This window comes from Heteronotia binoei, chromosome 19 (assembly GCF_032191835.1).
Source record: "Heteronotia binoei isolate CCM8104 ecotype False Entrance Well chromosome 19, APGP_CSIRO_Hbin_v1, whole genome shotgun sequence".
Lineage (NCBI taxonomy): Eukaryota > Metazoa > Chordata > Lepidosauria > Squamata > Gekkonidae > Heteronotia > Heteronotia binoei.
The window spans coordinates 42,435,236-42,450,836 of record NC_083241.1 but is presented as its reverse complement, the minus strand read 5'-3'; the positions used below and the strand labels follow the sequence as shown (position 1 = coordinate 42,450,836).

Genomic DNA, 15,601 nt, shown 5'->3' with positions numbered 1-15,601 from the left:
GAAGCCCTTGGAACAGAGGCTGCGGGGGTGCGATCCTGCCAACACTATGCCGTTTTAAATTTCCCTGACTTCAGTGAGAGTCCAGGGGTGGAGCTCCTTTGCATATTAGGCTACACCCCCCTGATGTAGCCAATCCTCCAGGAGCTTACAAGGCTCTTTCTCGTAAGCTCTTGGAGGATTGGCTACATCAGGGGTGTGTGGCCTAATATGCAAAGGAGCTCCTGCTAGAATTCCACCCCTGGCTTGATCTATACCTGCATCCTGATCTAAATTCCACCACCAGATCAAATCAAGGCCAAAATTTCCCTAGAACAAGGGTGGAATTCTAGCAGGAGCTCCTTTGCATATTAGGCCACACACCCCTGATGTAGCCAATCCTCCAGGAGCTTACAAGGCTCTTTCTCGTAAGCTCTTGGAGGATTGGCTATATCAGGGGTGTGTGGCCTAACATGCAAAGGAGCTCCTGCTAGAATTCCACCCCTGAGTGAGATAGATGAAGGACGGGGCTTAGATATTCCTTCCTGAAACCTGCAGGATGTAAAAAAGGTTTCATCTGGGGCTGAATCATGCCACTTCTATGTTCCACAACATCACAAGCACAAATAAATTTGTAGCTGTCATAAATGCATTCAGCACAGAGAGTCTGGGCAGCTTTAACCCACCATTTCCGAAGGAAGTCTCTTTGCTTCCTTAGTTCTGGTGTTGTGGTGAATGCGAGGCCGTCTCTAGAGGTGAGTAACCTCAAACAGCTAAACCAGAGGGCATGCCAGGAAGGCAAAGCTAATGGCCGGGAAGGGAATAAGAGGCAGGTTCTGAGCAGTGGAGATCACAAGACCTTTAGGCAACTCCCTCAACTTAAAAAACCCCCAAAACTGTACACCCTTGCCCTGGCCTGGATAGCTCAGACAAACTCGATCTCGTCAGATCTCAGAAGCTAAGCGGGGTCAACTATGGATGGAAGACTGTCCTTGAAATACCCAGTCGGGAGGCAGGGGCAGGCTTATTCAGCCACCTTCCTGAATATCCTCCAGGCCTCCCGTAGGGGTCAGTCACCAGAGGTCGACACGACTTCCAGATGCACACACTCACACACACATGCAGACATAAATACACCCCCCTCCACAATTAACCCCCCCCCCATGCAGCCTGTCCCACCTGAAAGCCTCTGAACACGATTAATTGAAACACAAAGGTCTTGGACTGCGGCTGTTGCTCAAATTTTGGTCAACAGCCCAAAGTAGGTAGCCTGTTATGATTTCACACCAGCATATCTGAAGGTCATCTAATCCCTTATGAACCTACTTGGCCACGATGATCAACTTTGGGGACCCCACTCTGGGTGCCCCCATCTTCTGAGATTAGCTGGGTGGAAACCTGGGAGGGAGCCTTCTCGGTTGTGGCACCGAAGCTCTAGAACTCTCTCCCAAGGGAGATTTGTGTGTCCCCTTCTGTTGATGACTACCAGCAGCAACTTGAACACTTTTTTGTTTTGTTTGGCACTGCCTCAACAATCCCTCCTCCCTAAACAACGGTTTAATTACCATGTTCATGTTTTGTATGTCATTTTAACACTTTTTAAATTTGTTTTAAATTTAAATTTTAAATTTGTGGGGGGTTGTTTTAAAATGTTAGCTGCCTTATCGGAGCAAAAAGGCAGGATATACAATTCACAAATCAATAAATTGAAAAGGATGTTTCCTGCTGGATCAGACTGAGGGGATTCCTCTAAACCAGGGATGGCCAAACTTCCTTAATGTAAGAGCCACATAGAAAAAACGTCAGAGGGAGGGAGGGAGGGAGGGAGGGAGGGAGGAAGGAAGGAAGGAAGGAAGGAAGGAAGGAAGGAAGGAAGGAAGGAAGGAAGGAAGGAAGGAAGGAAGGAAGGAAGGAAGGAAGGAAGGAAGGAAGGAAGGAAGGAAGGAAGGAAGGAAGGAAGGAAGGAAGATGGGGAGGGAGGAGGGAGAGAGAGGTGGAAGGAAAGCAACTTTAAATACATTCTCCAAGCCTCTGGTTGGCTTGGTGAAAGGATTTAGAGACAAATGCCTTCTCCAAACTGGCTGATGCGGTGGTGAGGGCTTCAAGAGCCACACTGAGTCACAGTTTGGCCACCCCTGATCTAAACCAATGCTCTGCTCTTGAAATGTCAGGTGTCATCCCCACCCAATCACATGCAGGGGACAGATTTTGTCTGCCTTTCTTATCCTCTGCTAATCATGGCAGTCTTGCAACTCTTAGTACTTGTTCTTGGGCGTGACAGATCTCTCTCTCTCTCCCTTTGGCAACATACACAGAGATGGGACACAGTCAAAGACAGCAACGTTTGCTCCAATGGGATGTTTAGCGATGGATTAACCCAGCCTCAGAGCGAACGCTGGCCTTTGTTTGCAATTTCTCTCGGCCTTCGGATGTGGCACACTTTCCGAACAATGCCTCAGTGTGTGCTGCCGGGAAGGTGCTCTCAAGTTTGGTAATCTTTTGATAAGCACTCAGCATAGTGCTATCACAGTAAAAGGTAAAGGTAAAGGAAGTCCCCTGTGCAACCACCAGTCATTTTCGACTCTGAGGTGATGTTGCTTTCACAGCGTTTTCACGGCAGACTTTTTACGGGGCGGTTTGCCCTTGCCTTCCCCAGTCATCTGCACTTCCTCCCCAGCAAGCTGGGGACTCCTTTGACCGACCTCGGAAGGATGGAAGGCTGAGTCAACCTCCAGCCGGCTACCTGAACCAGCTTCCACTGGGATCGAACTCAGGTCGTGAGCAGAGGGCTCCGACTGCAGCACTGCAGCTTTACCATTCTGCGCCACGGGGCTTCCTATGTATCACAGAGTGCTGTGCAAAAGCCAGAAATCAGCCGCACTCCTTGGACGGATGTAAGCCCGATCAGAAACTGGTCGGCTGGAAGATGAAAGGACATGAGGCTGGGGGCTTCTTGTCCAGCGGTGGCAGCAGAGAGCCACCAGAGGAAATTTCCTTGCGTCAGCATTGGTGGAATGGATCTGAGAAGCCCATTTTATTTTTTTTAAATCCTAGAATCATTTGAATAGAGCCCATTCCCACAAATAATCATACCTAGAGTTTGTATTGTGCTTCCAGGTGTGCACACACATGCAAGCAATAATACACAAACACACACAAATTTCCAAGCAGCAAAATAAATAAATAAGTTTGTCTTATTGCATATATACTAACCCATCCACCACTGTATTATAATGTCTTCCTTTTTTTTCTAATGGCAAACTATAATGGATGTTATAACCTCTTGAGAAACCATGCCCTCTATTTAAACTAACAAAGCCAGAATGTTCCCTAGATTTATGGCACTTCGCACCCACAACAGCAGTTTGCTTCTTATCACCCTCCAGTGTTGTTTCAGCCCTGCTTTGTCCTAACACTAACAAACACAGATCCCTATTTGCGATTCTTTTAATCTGCTAAAAACATTCCCATGATTCCACACTGCCCACTTAGATTAAGAATGGCTGCTTCCATTCCCACTTGTCTGATGAAGTCTGCTTAAGAGCGTACGAAAGCTTACATTCTGAATAAAACTTAGTTGGTCTTAAAGGTGCGCTTGTCTACTGCTTTGTTCTACACACACACACAGAGCTCTTACAACAGCCCTGTGAGGTAAGCTAGTATTACCAACCCCAAATTGTAGATTTGGGATGGGGTAGATAGATAGATAGATAGATAGATAGATAGATAGATAGATAGATAGATAGATAGATAGATAGATAGATAGATAGATAGATAGATAGATAGATAATTTTATTTATATCCCGCCCTCCCCGCCGGAGCAGGCTCAGGGCGGCTAACAACATCATTCAATTTCCCTTATACAAAAGACAAGGTTACATTAACATTAAACATTAAAAAATTCTGATAAGTTTAAAATCACTTAATTAAATTGATAAAAGTGCTAATGCTAATTGTGCTTTTATAATGGCGGTAATCATTAGCAATTTCTTTCTTCGTCAGCGAAAGCCAGTCGGAAGAGGAAGGTCTTGCAGGCCCTGCGGAATTGTTCAAGGTCCCGCAGGGCCCGCATTTCCTCTGGAAGTTGGTTCCATAGGTTTGGGGCTACAGAGGAGAAGGCCCGGTTACGGGTGCATTGCAGCTTCACCTCTTTCGGTCCGGGGGTGGTCAACAAGTTTTTTCCCGCTGACCTCAATGCTCTCTGGGGTTCGTATGGGGAGAGACGGTCCCTAAGGTAGACAGGTCCTCGACCATATAGGGCTTTAAAGGTGATGACGAGCACTTTGTAACGAATCCGGTATGTAACTGGCAGCCAGTGCAGCTCGCGCAGCCCAGGCTGTATGTGCTCCCATTTAGGGAGCCCCAACAACAGTCTGGCCGCTGCGTTCTGCACCAGCTGCAGCTTCCGGGTTCGGTACAGAGGCAGCCCCATGTAGAGGGCATTACAGTAATCCAGTCTCGAGGTGACCGTTGCGTGAAGTACCGTTGCCAGGTCTTGGCGCTCTAGGAAGGGAGCCAACTGCCTTGCCCGCCTCAGGTGAAAAAAGGCTGACTTGGAAGTGGCTGCAATCTGGGCCTCCATTGATAAAGAAGGCTCCAGTAAAACTCCCAGACTCCTAACCCGGTGCGCCGCTTTCAGCGGCGCCCCGTCGAAGACCGGGAGAGGTATTTCCCCTTCCCGGGCGCCCCGACCCAGACAAAGGACTTCTGTCTTCGCTGGATTCAATTTCAGCCCGCTCCCCCTCAACCACATTGCCATATCCTGCAAGGCCCGGTCTAAATTTTCAGGGACGCAGCCAGGCCGGCCGTCCATCAGCAGATAGAGTTGGGTGTCATCTGCATATTGGTGGCACCCAAGTCCATATCTCCTGGCAATCTGGGCAAGAGGGCGCATATAGATATTGAATAACATTGCTGAGAGGACTGCCCCTTGAGGCACTCCACAATCCAGTGTGCGCCTCCGGGACCGCTCGCCACCAATTGCCACCCTTTGTCCCCGATCCTCGAGGAAGGAGGAGAGCCATTGTAAGGCAGACCCCCTCACCCCTAGAGATGGCACTCATTTAAATCCATGGCAAAGGTGGCATTTGAACTGAGGATTTCTTGATTTGTGGCTCTGCTTAGAGTTCTGCTGGATTAGATCAGTGATCCATCTAGTCCTGCATCTCGTCTCACACAATCGCCAATTAGCTCCTCTGGAGATCCAGCAACAGGGCACAAAAGCCGAGGCCATAAGAACATCAGAAGAGCTCTGCTGGGTCAGACCAGAGAGGGTCCATCTAGTCCAGCCTCCTGTCTCACACAGGGGCCAGCCAGTTCCTCTGGAGGGCCCACAACAGGGCAGAAAGGCCGAGGACACCATGAATGGCCTCAAAGGAAGGTCTTGTGGTCATTAATTCCATATGTAACAGCAGCAATCCTGTTCCAAGATCAGTAGGCTGAGACCAGAGCAATTCTACAGAGGACTGCACTGTTAGTTGCCCTTGAGAACACATAGGAAAGTGCCTTTATACTGAATCAGACCATCAAGGTCGGTATCATCAACTCAGACTGGCAGTGGCTCTCAGGCAGAAATCTCTTCCATCACTTGCTGCCTGGTCCTTTCAACTGGAGATGGTGAGGACTGAACCTGGGTCCTTCTGCATGCCAAGCAGATGCTCTGCCAGTGAGCTATGGACCCTCCCCTATAATACATGAAAGAGAGCCAGTTTGGTGTAGAGGTTAAGTGTGCAGAGGACTCTTATCTGGGTGAACTGGGTTTGATTCCCCACTCCTCCACTTGCACCTGCTGGAATGGCCTTGGGTCAGCCATAGCTCTCATCTGAGAGAACCGGGTTTGATTCCCCACTCCTCCACTTGCAGCTGCTGGAATGGCCTTGGGTCAGCCATAGCTCTAAGTGTGCGGACTCCTATCTGAGAGAACCGGGTTTGATTCCCCACTCCTCCACTTGCAGCTGCTGGAATGGCCTTGGCTCAGCCATAGCTCTGGCAGGAGTTGTCCTTGAAAGGGCAGCTTCTGGGAGAGCTCTCTCAGCCCCACCTACCTTACAGGGTGTCTGTTGTGGGGGAAGGAGATAAAGGAGATTGTAAGCCGCTCTGATTCTCTGATTCAGAGGGAAGAGCGGGGTATAAATCTGCAGTCGTCTTGTTCTACTCATGAAGCTGCTTTATACTGAAGCAGCTCCTTTGTCCATCAAGGCCATCATTGTCTACTCAGACTGGCAGCCGCCCTCTCCAGGGTCTCAGGCAGAGGTCTTTCCCATCACCTCCTGCCTGGTCCTTTTAGCTAGCGATGCCAGGGATTGAACCTGGGATATTCTGCAGGCAAAGCAGAGACTCCGCCACTGAGCCACACTCTCCCCATCAAATTCAGCATTGTAGACCAGCAGCAGCTCTCCAGGGTCTCAGGCAGAGGTCTTTCCTATCACCTCCTGCCTGGTCCTTTTAACTGGAGATGCCGGGGATCGAACCTGAGACATTCTGCATGCCAAGCAGAGGCTCTGCCACTGAGCTATGGGCCCTCTCCATGGCTCTCCAGGGTCTCAGGCAGAGGTCTTTCCCAGCACCTCCTGCCTGGTCCTTTTAACTGGAGATGCTGAGGATCGAACCTGGGACCTTCTGATAGATAGATAGATAGATAGATAGATAGATAGATAGATAGATAGATAGATAGATAGATAGATAGATAGATAGATAGATAGATAGATAGATAGATGATAGATAGATAGATAGATAGATAGATAGATAAATTTATTGTCATTGTTCTCAACAAAAGAGAGCAACGAAATGAGGTGCTCTTCCACAAACATACCAACACATCAAACACACATATTCATAAACTATTTAAATACATCTAAAACCATTTAAACCATTAAAACCATTTAAATCCATCTAAATGGATTTAAATTCTGCATGCCAAGCAGAGGCTCTGCCACTGAGCCACACTCTCTCCCCCATCAAGTGCAGTATTGTAGACCAGCAGCGGCTCTCCAGGGTCTCAGGCAGAGGTCTTTCCCATCATTTCCTGCCTGGTCCTTTAAAACTGGAGATCTGTGGGATTGAAGTGGGACCTTCTGCAAGCAAAGCAGAGGCTCTTCCGCTGAGCCCTGGCCCCTTCCCTTACCGTTTCAGTAAAACGAATCAGCAGAATCGTACCTCTGGGGCAGCTCTTATGGACACATGACATTTCGCTGCAAAATTACTCTGTGGATCCGAAAGCTGCAGCAGCCCTGCTGTATGAAAAATGTTTGCACTTAATGCGCCCTTGTAAAAATATTTGCAGTCAGTCGAATTATAGTCATGGACTGCGAGTAAAACCAAACCGAACTTACCAACCGCAAACGAACAGTTGGAGTGCAATAAACTCTCGGTCCACAGCCGACAAATTTCGCCTTCTGTTAACGCTTCCACTCCGTAGAAGGCTTGATATTCCAACTTCGGCAGTAGGTAGACTGGGCAGTGCTACAAAGGAAGCCAGCAGAGTTTAAATAATTGCCTTTTAAAAAAAAAAAAAACAGCTGGTTAAAATACTTACAGTCTGTGCATTCCATCAGAACCCCAAAGCTCTATCTGACTCTCTGCCAGGCTTGGGCTGGTTTTAATCACTTGAGCTTTGATACAACAGCAGCTGGGATTCTATGCACAACCCATTCGAAAAAAGGAAAGCTGAAACCGTGCTGATTTTTAGTGGAAAGTGGGAAGACTGGTGGGACGTGGCTGGCGTATCAAAGCTGGGGAACAGAGTGTGGAGCATCTAGTATACACATTGCTGTTGTTGTTTATGTGGAATTACTTTATCATTTAAAATGTTGTTTTCCGTTGTTTCAGTGTTCAAATGTTTTTTATCTGTGCCATCTTGGGGAGTCTGGTCGGGGGGGGCAGGGAGAAGGAAGCATAAAGATGTTTTAAATAAGCAAAGTAAATTATATTTGCAGATTTGTGATGTCTTTCGAGTACAGATCCAGAGCATTGATTCACAGCAATAACACTGACATTGTATGGCTTGCTGCAGGCTGCAATGGTTTACTGATTACACCCTCAGACTTTTATATTAGGCTATAAAAGGTCTGCACGAACTACGTCTGACGGGAATGAGGCATCTTGAATCTCTAGCACTGCAATGCTGCCACCTGTAGGAATTCAGGAAAAGAGACGGATTTATTCTGACGGATGATCAGCGATTAAACCGGTGGTTTGTAGATGTTAACAATGAACCGCATCAGCAGTCCGGAGAATTAAGAACGTAAGAGAAGCCATGTTAGATCAGGCCGATGGCCCATCCAGTCCAACGCTTTGTGTCGCGCAGTGGCCAAAAACCCCCAGGTGCCATCAGGAGATCCACCAGTGGGGCCAGGACACTAGAAGTCCTCCCACTGTTGCCCCCCCCCAAGAATACTGAGCATCACTGCCCCAGACAGAGATTTCTACCGATAACCTGTGGCTAATAGCCACTGATGGACTTCTGCTCCATATGTTTATCCAATCCCCTCTTGAAGCTGTCTACGTCTATGCCAGAGCATTTTCGGCCACACGAGTCCCTGGTCTTCAAGACCAGACTCTTCAACTGAATTCTGTGGTAGAACCTCGTCGGCTCCATCTCTCCTGACACGTCTCCCTCTTGGGTCGGCATGAAGTTGTTGTGCAGTTGTTGTGCAGTTTGGGAGCTAATGACTATGTGTTTGCTCTCAGAGCTCAAGGTTTAAAAGAGAACCAAGAGGGCTTTAATTATCCTGGGAGTTCCCTCAACAGTTCGTTTAACTGGCATAGCAACGATAGAACTGGAACTGCCATGTTTATGTCAGGGAGCGCCACTAAGGGCGTTCTGTTCCAACAGAATTGTTGCGATGAATACGGGGGGGGGGGGGGGAGGGCTGGGGGCTGGACTGCAGCAGCAACGTGGCCAATCAGGGCTGAGGCAAGGGAGTCAGGGGTTCAGACAGAACCATATTAAACAGCAGTTATGGAGATAGGAAGTCACCCAACACTAAACTGAGTACAAAATGGTTTTGAAGTCAAGCATGTGTTTCTTCATTTCCTTCCTCTGTCATAAGAAGATAAGAGTAACCCTGTTGGATCAGGCCAGTGGCCCATCCAGTCCAACAATCTGAGTCACAGAAGAACATAAGAGAAGCCCTGTTGGATCAGGCCAATGGCCCATCCAGTCCAACACTCTGTGTCTCATAAGAACAGAAGAGAAGCCATGTTGGATCAGGCCAGTGGCCCATCCAGTCCAACACTCTGCGTCACATAAGAACATAAGAGAAGCCCTGTTGGATCAGGCCAGTGGCCCATCCAGTCCAACACTCTGCGTCACATAAGAACATAAGAGAAGCCCTGTTGGATCAGGCCAGTGGCCCATTCAGTCCAACACTCTGCGTCACATAAGAACATAAGAGAAGCCATGTTGGATCAGGCCAGTGGCCCATCCAGTCCAACACTCTGTGTCACAGAAGAACATAAGAGAAGCCCTGTTGGATCAGGCCAGTGGCCCATCCAGTCCAACACTCTGTGTCACAGAAGAACATAAGAGAAGCCATGTTGGATCAGGCCAGTGGCCCATCCAGTCCAACACTCTGTGTCACATAAGAACATAAGAGAAGCCCTGTTGGATCAGGCCAATGGCCCATTCAGTCCAACACTCTGTGTCACATAAGAACATAAGAGAAGCCCTGTTGGATCAGGCCAGTGGCCCATCCAGTCCAACACTCTGCGTCACATAAGAACATAAGAGAAGCCCTGTTGGATCAGGCCAGTGGCCCATCCAGTCCAACACTCTGCGTCACATAAGAACATAAGAGAAGCCATGTTGGATCAGGCCAATGGCCCATCCAGTCCAACACTCTGTGTCACAGAAGAACATAAGAGAAGCCCTGTTGGATCAGGCCAGTGGCCCATCCAGTCCAACACTCTGTGTCACAGAAGAACATAAGAGAAGCCATGTTGGATCAGGCCAGTGGCCCATCCAGTCCAACACTCTGTGTCACATAAGAACATAAGAGAAGCCCTGTTGGATCAGGCCAATGGCCCATTCAGTCCAACACTCTGTGTCACATAAGCACATAAGAGAAGCCCTGTTGGATCAGGCCAATGGCCCATTCAGTCCAACACTCTGTGTCACATAAGCACATAAGAGAAGCACTGTTGAATCAGGCCAATGGTTCATCCAGTCCAACACTCTGTGTCACATGGTGGCCAAAAAAACCCCAAGTGCCATCAGGGGGTCCATCACAGAATCATAGAATTTTAGAGTTGGAAGGGACCTCTAGGGTCATCTAGTCCAACCCCCTGCACAATGCAGGAAACTCACAAACACCTCCCCCTAAAATCACAGGATCCTCATTGCTGTCAGGTGGCCATCTAGCCTCTGTTTAAAAACCTCCAAGGAAGGAGGGCCCACCACCTCCCGAGGAAGCCTGTTCCACTGAGGAACCACTCTAACGGTCAGGAAGTTCTTCCTCATGTTGAGCCGGAAACTCTTTGGTTCTGATGTAATTGGTTCTGGTTCTGGTCCTACCTTCCGGGGCCACATAAACACCTAGTTTCTTTAAATGAAACTAAGTACTCAGGGCCAGATGAACTGCATCCAAGGGTTCAAAAAGAGCTTGCGGATGTAATTTCTGAGCCTCTGGCTATTATTTTTGAGAATTCTTGGAGAACATTCAGTAGGGCCAGGACACCAGAAGCCCTGCTTACGTCAAATGAGGGGCCTAATAATTTATAATAATGGATTCTGGGAGCCCGTTCTTGGCTTCTGCAGAACGGATGGAAGAGGAAGGTGGCTCAGTGGAAGACTCTCCACTTGGCATGCAGAAGTTGCTTAGGTTCAAAATACCCCATTGATACCACATACAAAAGCTAATACTATCAACAGAAGTATAGTGTCCAGATCACGTGATGTGATGGTATTGCTTTACTCTGCTCTGGTAAAACCTCACCTGGAGTATTGTGTTCACTTTTGGGCACCACATTTTAAGAAGGAGATATACAAGCTGGAAGGGGTCCAGAGGAGGGTGACAAAGATGAACATATGAAACTGCCTTATACTGAATCAGACCTTTGGTCCATCAAAGTCAGTATTGTCTTCTTAGACTGGCAGCGGCTCTCCAGGGTCTCAAGCTGAGGTTTTCCACACCTATTTGCCTGGACCCTTTTTTGGAGATGCCAGGGATTGAACCTGGGACCTTCTGCTTCCCAAGCAGATGCTCTACCACTGAGCCACCGTCCCTCCCCAATGGTGATGGGGTCTGGAGACCAAGTCCTATGAGGAAAGGTTGAAGGAGCTGGGGATGTTTAGCCTGGAGAGGAGGTGGCTGAGAGGTGATAGGATCACCATCTTCAAGTACTTGAAGGGCTGTTATATAGAGGATGGTGTGGAATTGTTTTCTTTGGCCCCGGAAGGCAGGACCAGAACCAATGGGCTGAAATTAAATCAAGAGAGTTTCTGGCTCAACATTAGGAAGAACTTCCTGACCGTTAGAGCGGTTCCTCAGTGGAACAGGCTTCCTGGGGAGGTGGTGGGCTCTCCTTCCTTGGAGGCTTTTAAACAGAGGCTAGATGGCCACCTGACAGCAATGAGGATCCTGTGAATTTAGGGGGAGGTGTTTGTGAGTTTCCTGCATTGTGCAGGGGGTTGGACTAGATGACCCTAGAGGTCCCTTCCAACTCTAGGATTCTATGATTCTACCTTGAATAAAACTAGCCCAATCTCATCAGATCTTGGTTAGTATTTGGAAGGGTGACCTCCCAGGAATACCAGGGTCTTGATGCAGAGGCAAGCAATGAGAAACACCTCTGAATGTTCCTTGCCTTCAAGCCCCACCAGGGGGCACCAGAGGTCAGCTTGACTGGATTGATTGCAAACCCCGCCCCCCCCCCCTCTGAACTGGACAGAATATTGGGTCTGGCTTAGCAGAAGGCACGTGCTGCTTTGGGGAGGGGCTGTGGCCAGTGGAAAAACCTCTGCTTGATACACGGAAGCTGCCAGGTTCAGTCCCCGGCACCTCTAGTTTAAAAAGGACCAGGCAGGAGGTGATGGGAAAGGCCTCAGCCTGAGACCCTGGAGAGCCAGGAAGTGGGGCTGTGGCTCAGTGGTAGAGCCTCTGCTTGGCATGCAGAAGGTCCCTGGTTCAATCCCCAGCATCTCCAGTTGGAAGGACCGGGCAGGAGGTGATGGGAAAGGCCTCAGCTTGAGACCCTGGAGAGCAGCTGCCAGTCTGAGTAGGCAAGACTGACCTCGATGAACCAAGGGTTCTGGTTCAGGAGCTCCCTGTCTTCAAGGTGCAGATGATCGTAGAAGACAACTGCAGATTTATACCCCACCCTTCCTTCTGAATCAGAGTCTCAGAGCGGCTCACAATCTCCTATTCTTCTCCCCCCCACAACAGACACCCTGTGAGGTGGGTGGGGCTGAGAGGGCTCTCCCAGCAGCTGCCCTTTCAAGGACAATTCCTGCAAGAGCTATGGCTGACCCAAGGCCATTCCAGCAGCTGCAAGTGGAGGAGTGGGGAATCCAACCCGGTTCTCCCAGATAAGAGAGCTATGGCTGACCCAAGGCCATTCCAGCAGCTGCAAGTGGAGGAGCGGGGAATCAAACCCGATTCTCCCAGATAAGAGTCCGCGCACTTCACCACTACACCAAACTGGGTCTGGGGAGCTGCAGCTATGACAGTATGGTCTTCTCAAAGTGGTTGTGGAGGAGAAGGAGGAGATGACTGGATTTATACCCTGCTCTGCACTACCTGAAGAGCGGCTTGCGATCTCTGTCCCTTCCTCTCCCCACAACAGACACCCTGTGAGCAGTGTTCCCTCTACGCTGAGTTAGCGTGAGCTAGCTCATGGCTTTTTAGCCTCCGGCTCACACGTTTTTGTCTTAGCTCAGGAAAGACGACCCCAGAGCTAGCTAATTGATGCAGCAGCTCACAGCTTTAAAGCCAGTCGCTCACAAAGTAGAATCTTTGCTCGTAAGACTCTACAGCCTGTGAGGTAGCCGGGGCTGAGAGAGCTCTCCCAGAACTGCTCTTGAGCACAACAGCTCTGAGAGAACTGCGGACTGACCCAAGGTCACCCAGCTAGTTTCATGTGGAGCAGGAGTGGGGAGTGCAGATTAGAGTCTGTCGCTCTTAACCTTTACATTAAACTGGCTCATATCACTACAACAAACTGCAGAGGACTACAAACAGAGGACCCGACCCTACTGACTACTGGCCTACCATTTTTTACTTTGAATGGCAGTGGGTCTCCAGGGGGTTCAAGCAGAGGACTTCCCTATCACCTGCTACAGGATTTTCTTCCTTTTTTCCAAGTAGGAGATGCCAGGGATTGAACCCGGGACCTTCTGCAACCAAGCAGAGGTTCTGCCACTGAGCTAAGGCCCCTCCCTATAATACATGAACACAAGAAGTTGCCTTATACTGAACCAGACCTTTGGTCCATCAAGGTCAGTATTGTCTACTCAAACTGTAAGCAGCTCTCCAGGGTCTCAGGCAGAGAAAGGCCTTTCCTACCATCTCCTGCCTGGCCTTTTTAAACTGGAGATACCAGGGACTGAACCTGGGACCTTCTGCATACCAAGCAGAGGCTCTGCCACTGAGCCACACTCTCTCCCCATCAAGTGCAGTATTGTAGACCAGCAGTGGCTCTCCAGGGTCTCAGGCTGAGATCTTTCCCATCACCTCCTGCCTGGTCCTTTTAACTGGAATTGTCGGGGACTGAACCTGGGACCTTCTGCATACCAAGCAGATGCTCTGCCACTGAGCTATGGGCCCTCTCCATGGCTCTCCAGGGTCTCAGGCTGAGGTTTTTCCCATCACCTCCTGCCTGGTCCTTTTCAACTGGAGATGCTGGGGACTGAACCTGGGACCTTCTGCATGCCAAGCAGAGGCTCTTCCAGTGAGCCACACTCTCTCCCCCATCAAGTGCAGTATTGTAGACCAGCAGTGGCTCTCCAGGGTCTCAGGCTGAGATCTTTCCCATCACCTCCTGCCTGGTCCTTTTAACTGGAGTTGTCGGGGATTGAACCTGGGACCTTCTGCATGCCAAGCAGAGGCTCTTCCACTGAGCCACAGCCCTTCCACACACAGCCATGACACTCACCTTCTTGATTTTAATTTTCCTGCTGCGCGGCCGAAGCTCCACCTTCTGTATCGAGCAGCGCACCAGCAGCAGCAGGTCATCCAGGCTGAAGAACTTGTAGACCAGGTTGCCTTGCGCGGGCGCTTCGTACTCGGCACGGTTTTCAACGGCATCCCGAAGTGACCCTTTCCGAGAGAGAGAGAGTAGAAAGAAGCCAGCTGTGTCTCCATTTGGAATGATTTTTTTCTATCCCTCTCTCAACACTTGACAATGTGGTTCGAATAATAGGCTGGATTCAGAGAAAGCCAGTGTGGCATCGTGGTTAAGACTGTCACACTAGGACCTGGAAGGACCGAGTTTCAATCCCCACTGGTGTGCTGGAAGTTCGCTGTCAAACCGGAGAGCCAGTTTGGTATAGTGGTTAAGTGTGCAAAGGACTCTTATTTGGGAGAACCAGGTTGGATTCCCCACTCCTCCACTTGCAGCTGCTGGAATGGCCTTGGGTCAGCCAGAGCTCTAAGTGTGCAGACTCTTATCTGGGAGAACCAGGTTGGATTCCCCACTCCTCCACCTGCAGCTGCTGGAATGGCCTTGGGTCAGCCATAGCTCTAAGTGTGCAGACTCTTATCTGGGAGAACCGGGTTTGATTCCCCACTCCTCCACCTGCAGCTGCTGGAATGGCCTTGGGTCAGCCATAGTTCTTATATGAGTTTCATGTGCTAGAAGCACACTTCATCAGACAACAATATGGAATGGCAAGCAGTCCTAAATATAGGGAAAGGAGATTGTAGGCTGCTCTGAGAGTCTTTGGAGTGGAGGGCGGGATATAAATCCAATATCTTCATCTACCTCACAGGGTGTCTGTTGTGGGGGAGGAAGGGAAAGGAGATTGTGAGCCCCTCTAAGACTCTTTGGAGTGGAGGGCGGGATATAAATCCAATATCTTCATCTACCTCACAGGGTGTCTGTTGTGGGGGAGGAAGGGAAAGGAGATTGTGAGCCGCTCTGAGACTCTTCAGAGTGGAGGGCAGGATATAAATCCAATATCTTCATCTACCTCATAGGGTGTCTGTTGTGGGGGAGGAAGGGAAAGGAGATTGTGAGCCGCTCTGAGACTCTTCAGAGTGGAGGGCAGGATATAAATCCAATATCTTCATCTACCTCACAGGGTGTCTGTTGTGGGGGAGGAAGGGAAAGGAGATTGTGAGCCCCTCTGAGACTCTTTGGAGTGGAGGGTGGGATATAAATCCAATATCTTCATCTACCTCACAGCGTGTCTGTTGTGGAAGAAGATAAAGGAGATTGTAAGACTCTCTGAGACAGAGTATAGGGTGGGATATACATCCAATATCATCCTCTTCTTCGCAGTATCTGCGCTAGCCCTGTCTGGTCTGAATTTTTCCTTTCTTCCTCATATTTCCAGTTATGTTTGGCAAATGCTACTTAAGTCGTATTGGTCACAGGAGCAGAGTAAGAAGGGGGGGGAGAGAAAGCCTGCTAGGTGACCTTGGGACAGTCACAAACTCTCAGCCTCATTGACCTCACAGGGTTTTTT

The 15,601-nt window shown here is 49.3% G+C and overlaps 1 protein-coding gene across 1 annotated transcript in view; it reads right to left on the bottom strand.

The window, feature by feature from the left end:
- Positions 1-15,601, bottom strand: part of ICE2 (interactor of little elongation complex ELL subunit 2) — a 62,867-nt gene that overhangs the window by 19,501 nt on the left and 27,765 nt on the right. The window contains exons 10-11 of the mRNA XM_060259898.1: positions 14,068-14,231; positions 7,308-7,437 (exon numbers count right to left, since the gene is read on the bottom strand). Coding sequence (XP_060115881.1) covers positions 7,308-7,437; positions 14,068-14,231 — 294 coding nt within the window. The remainder of the gene's footprint in view (positions 1-7,307; positions 7,438-14,067; positions 14,232-15,601) is intronic.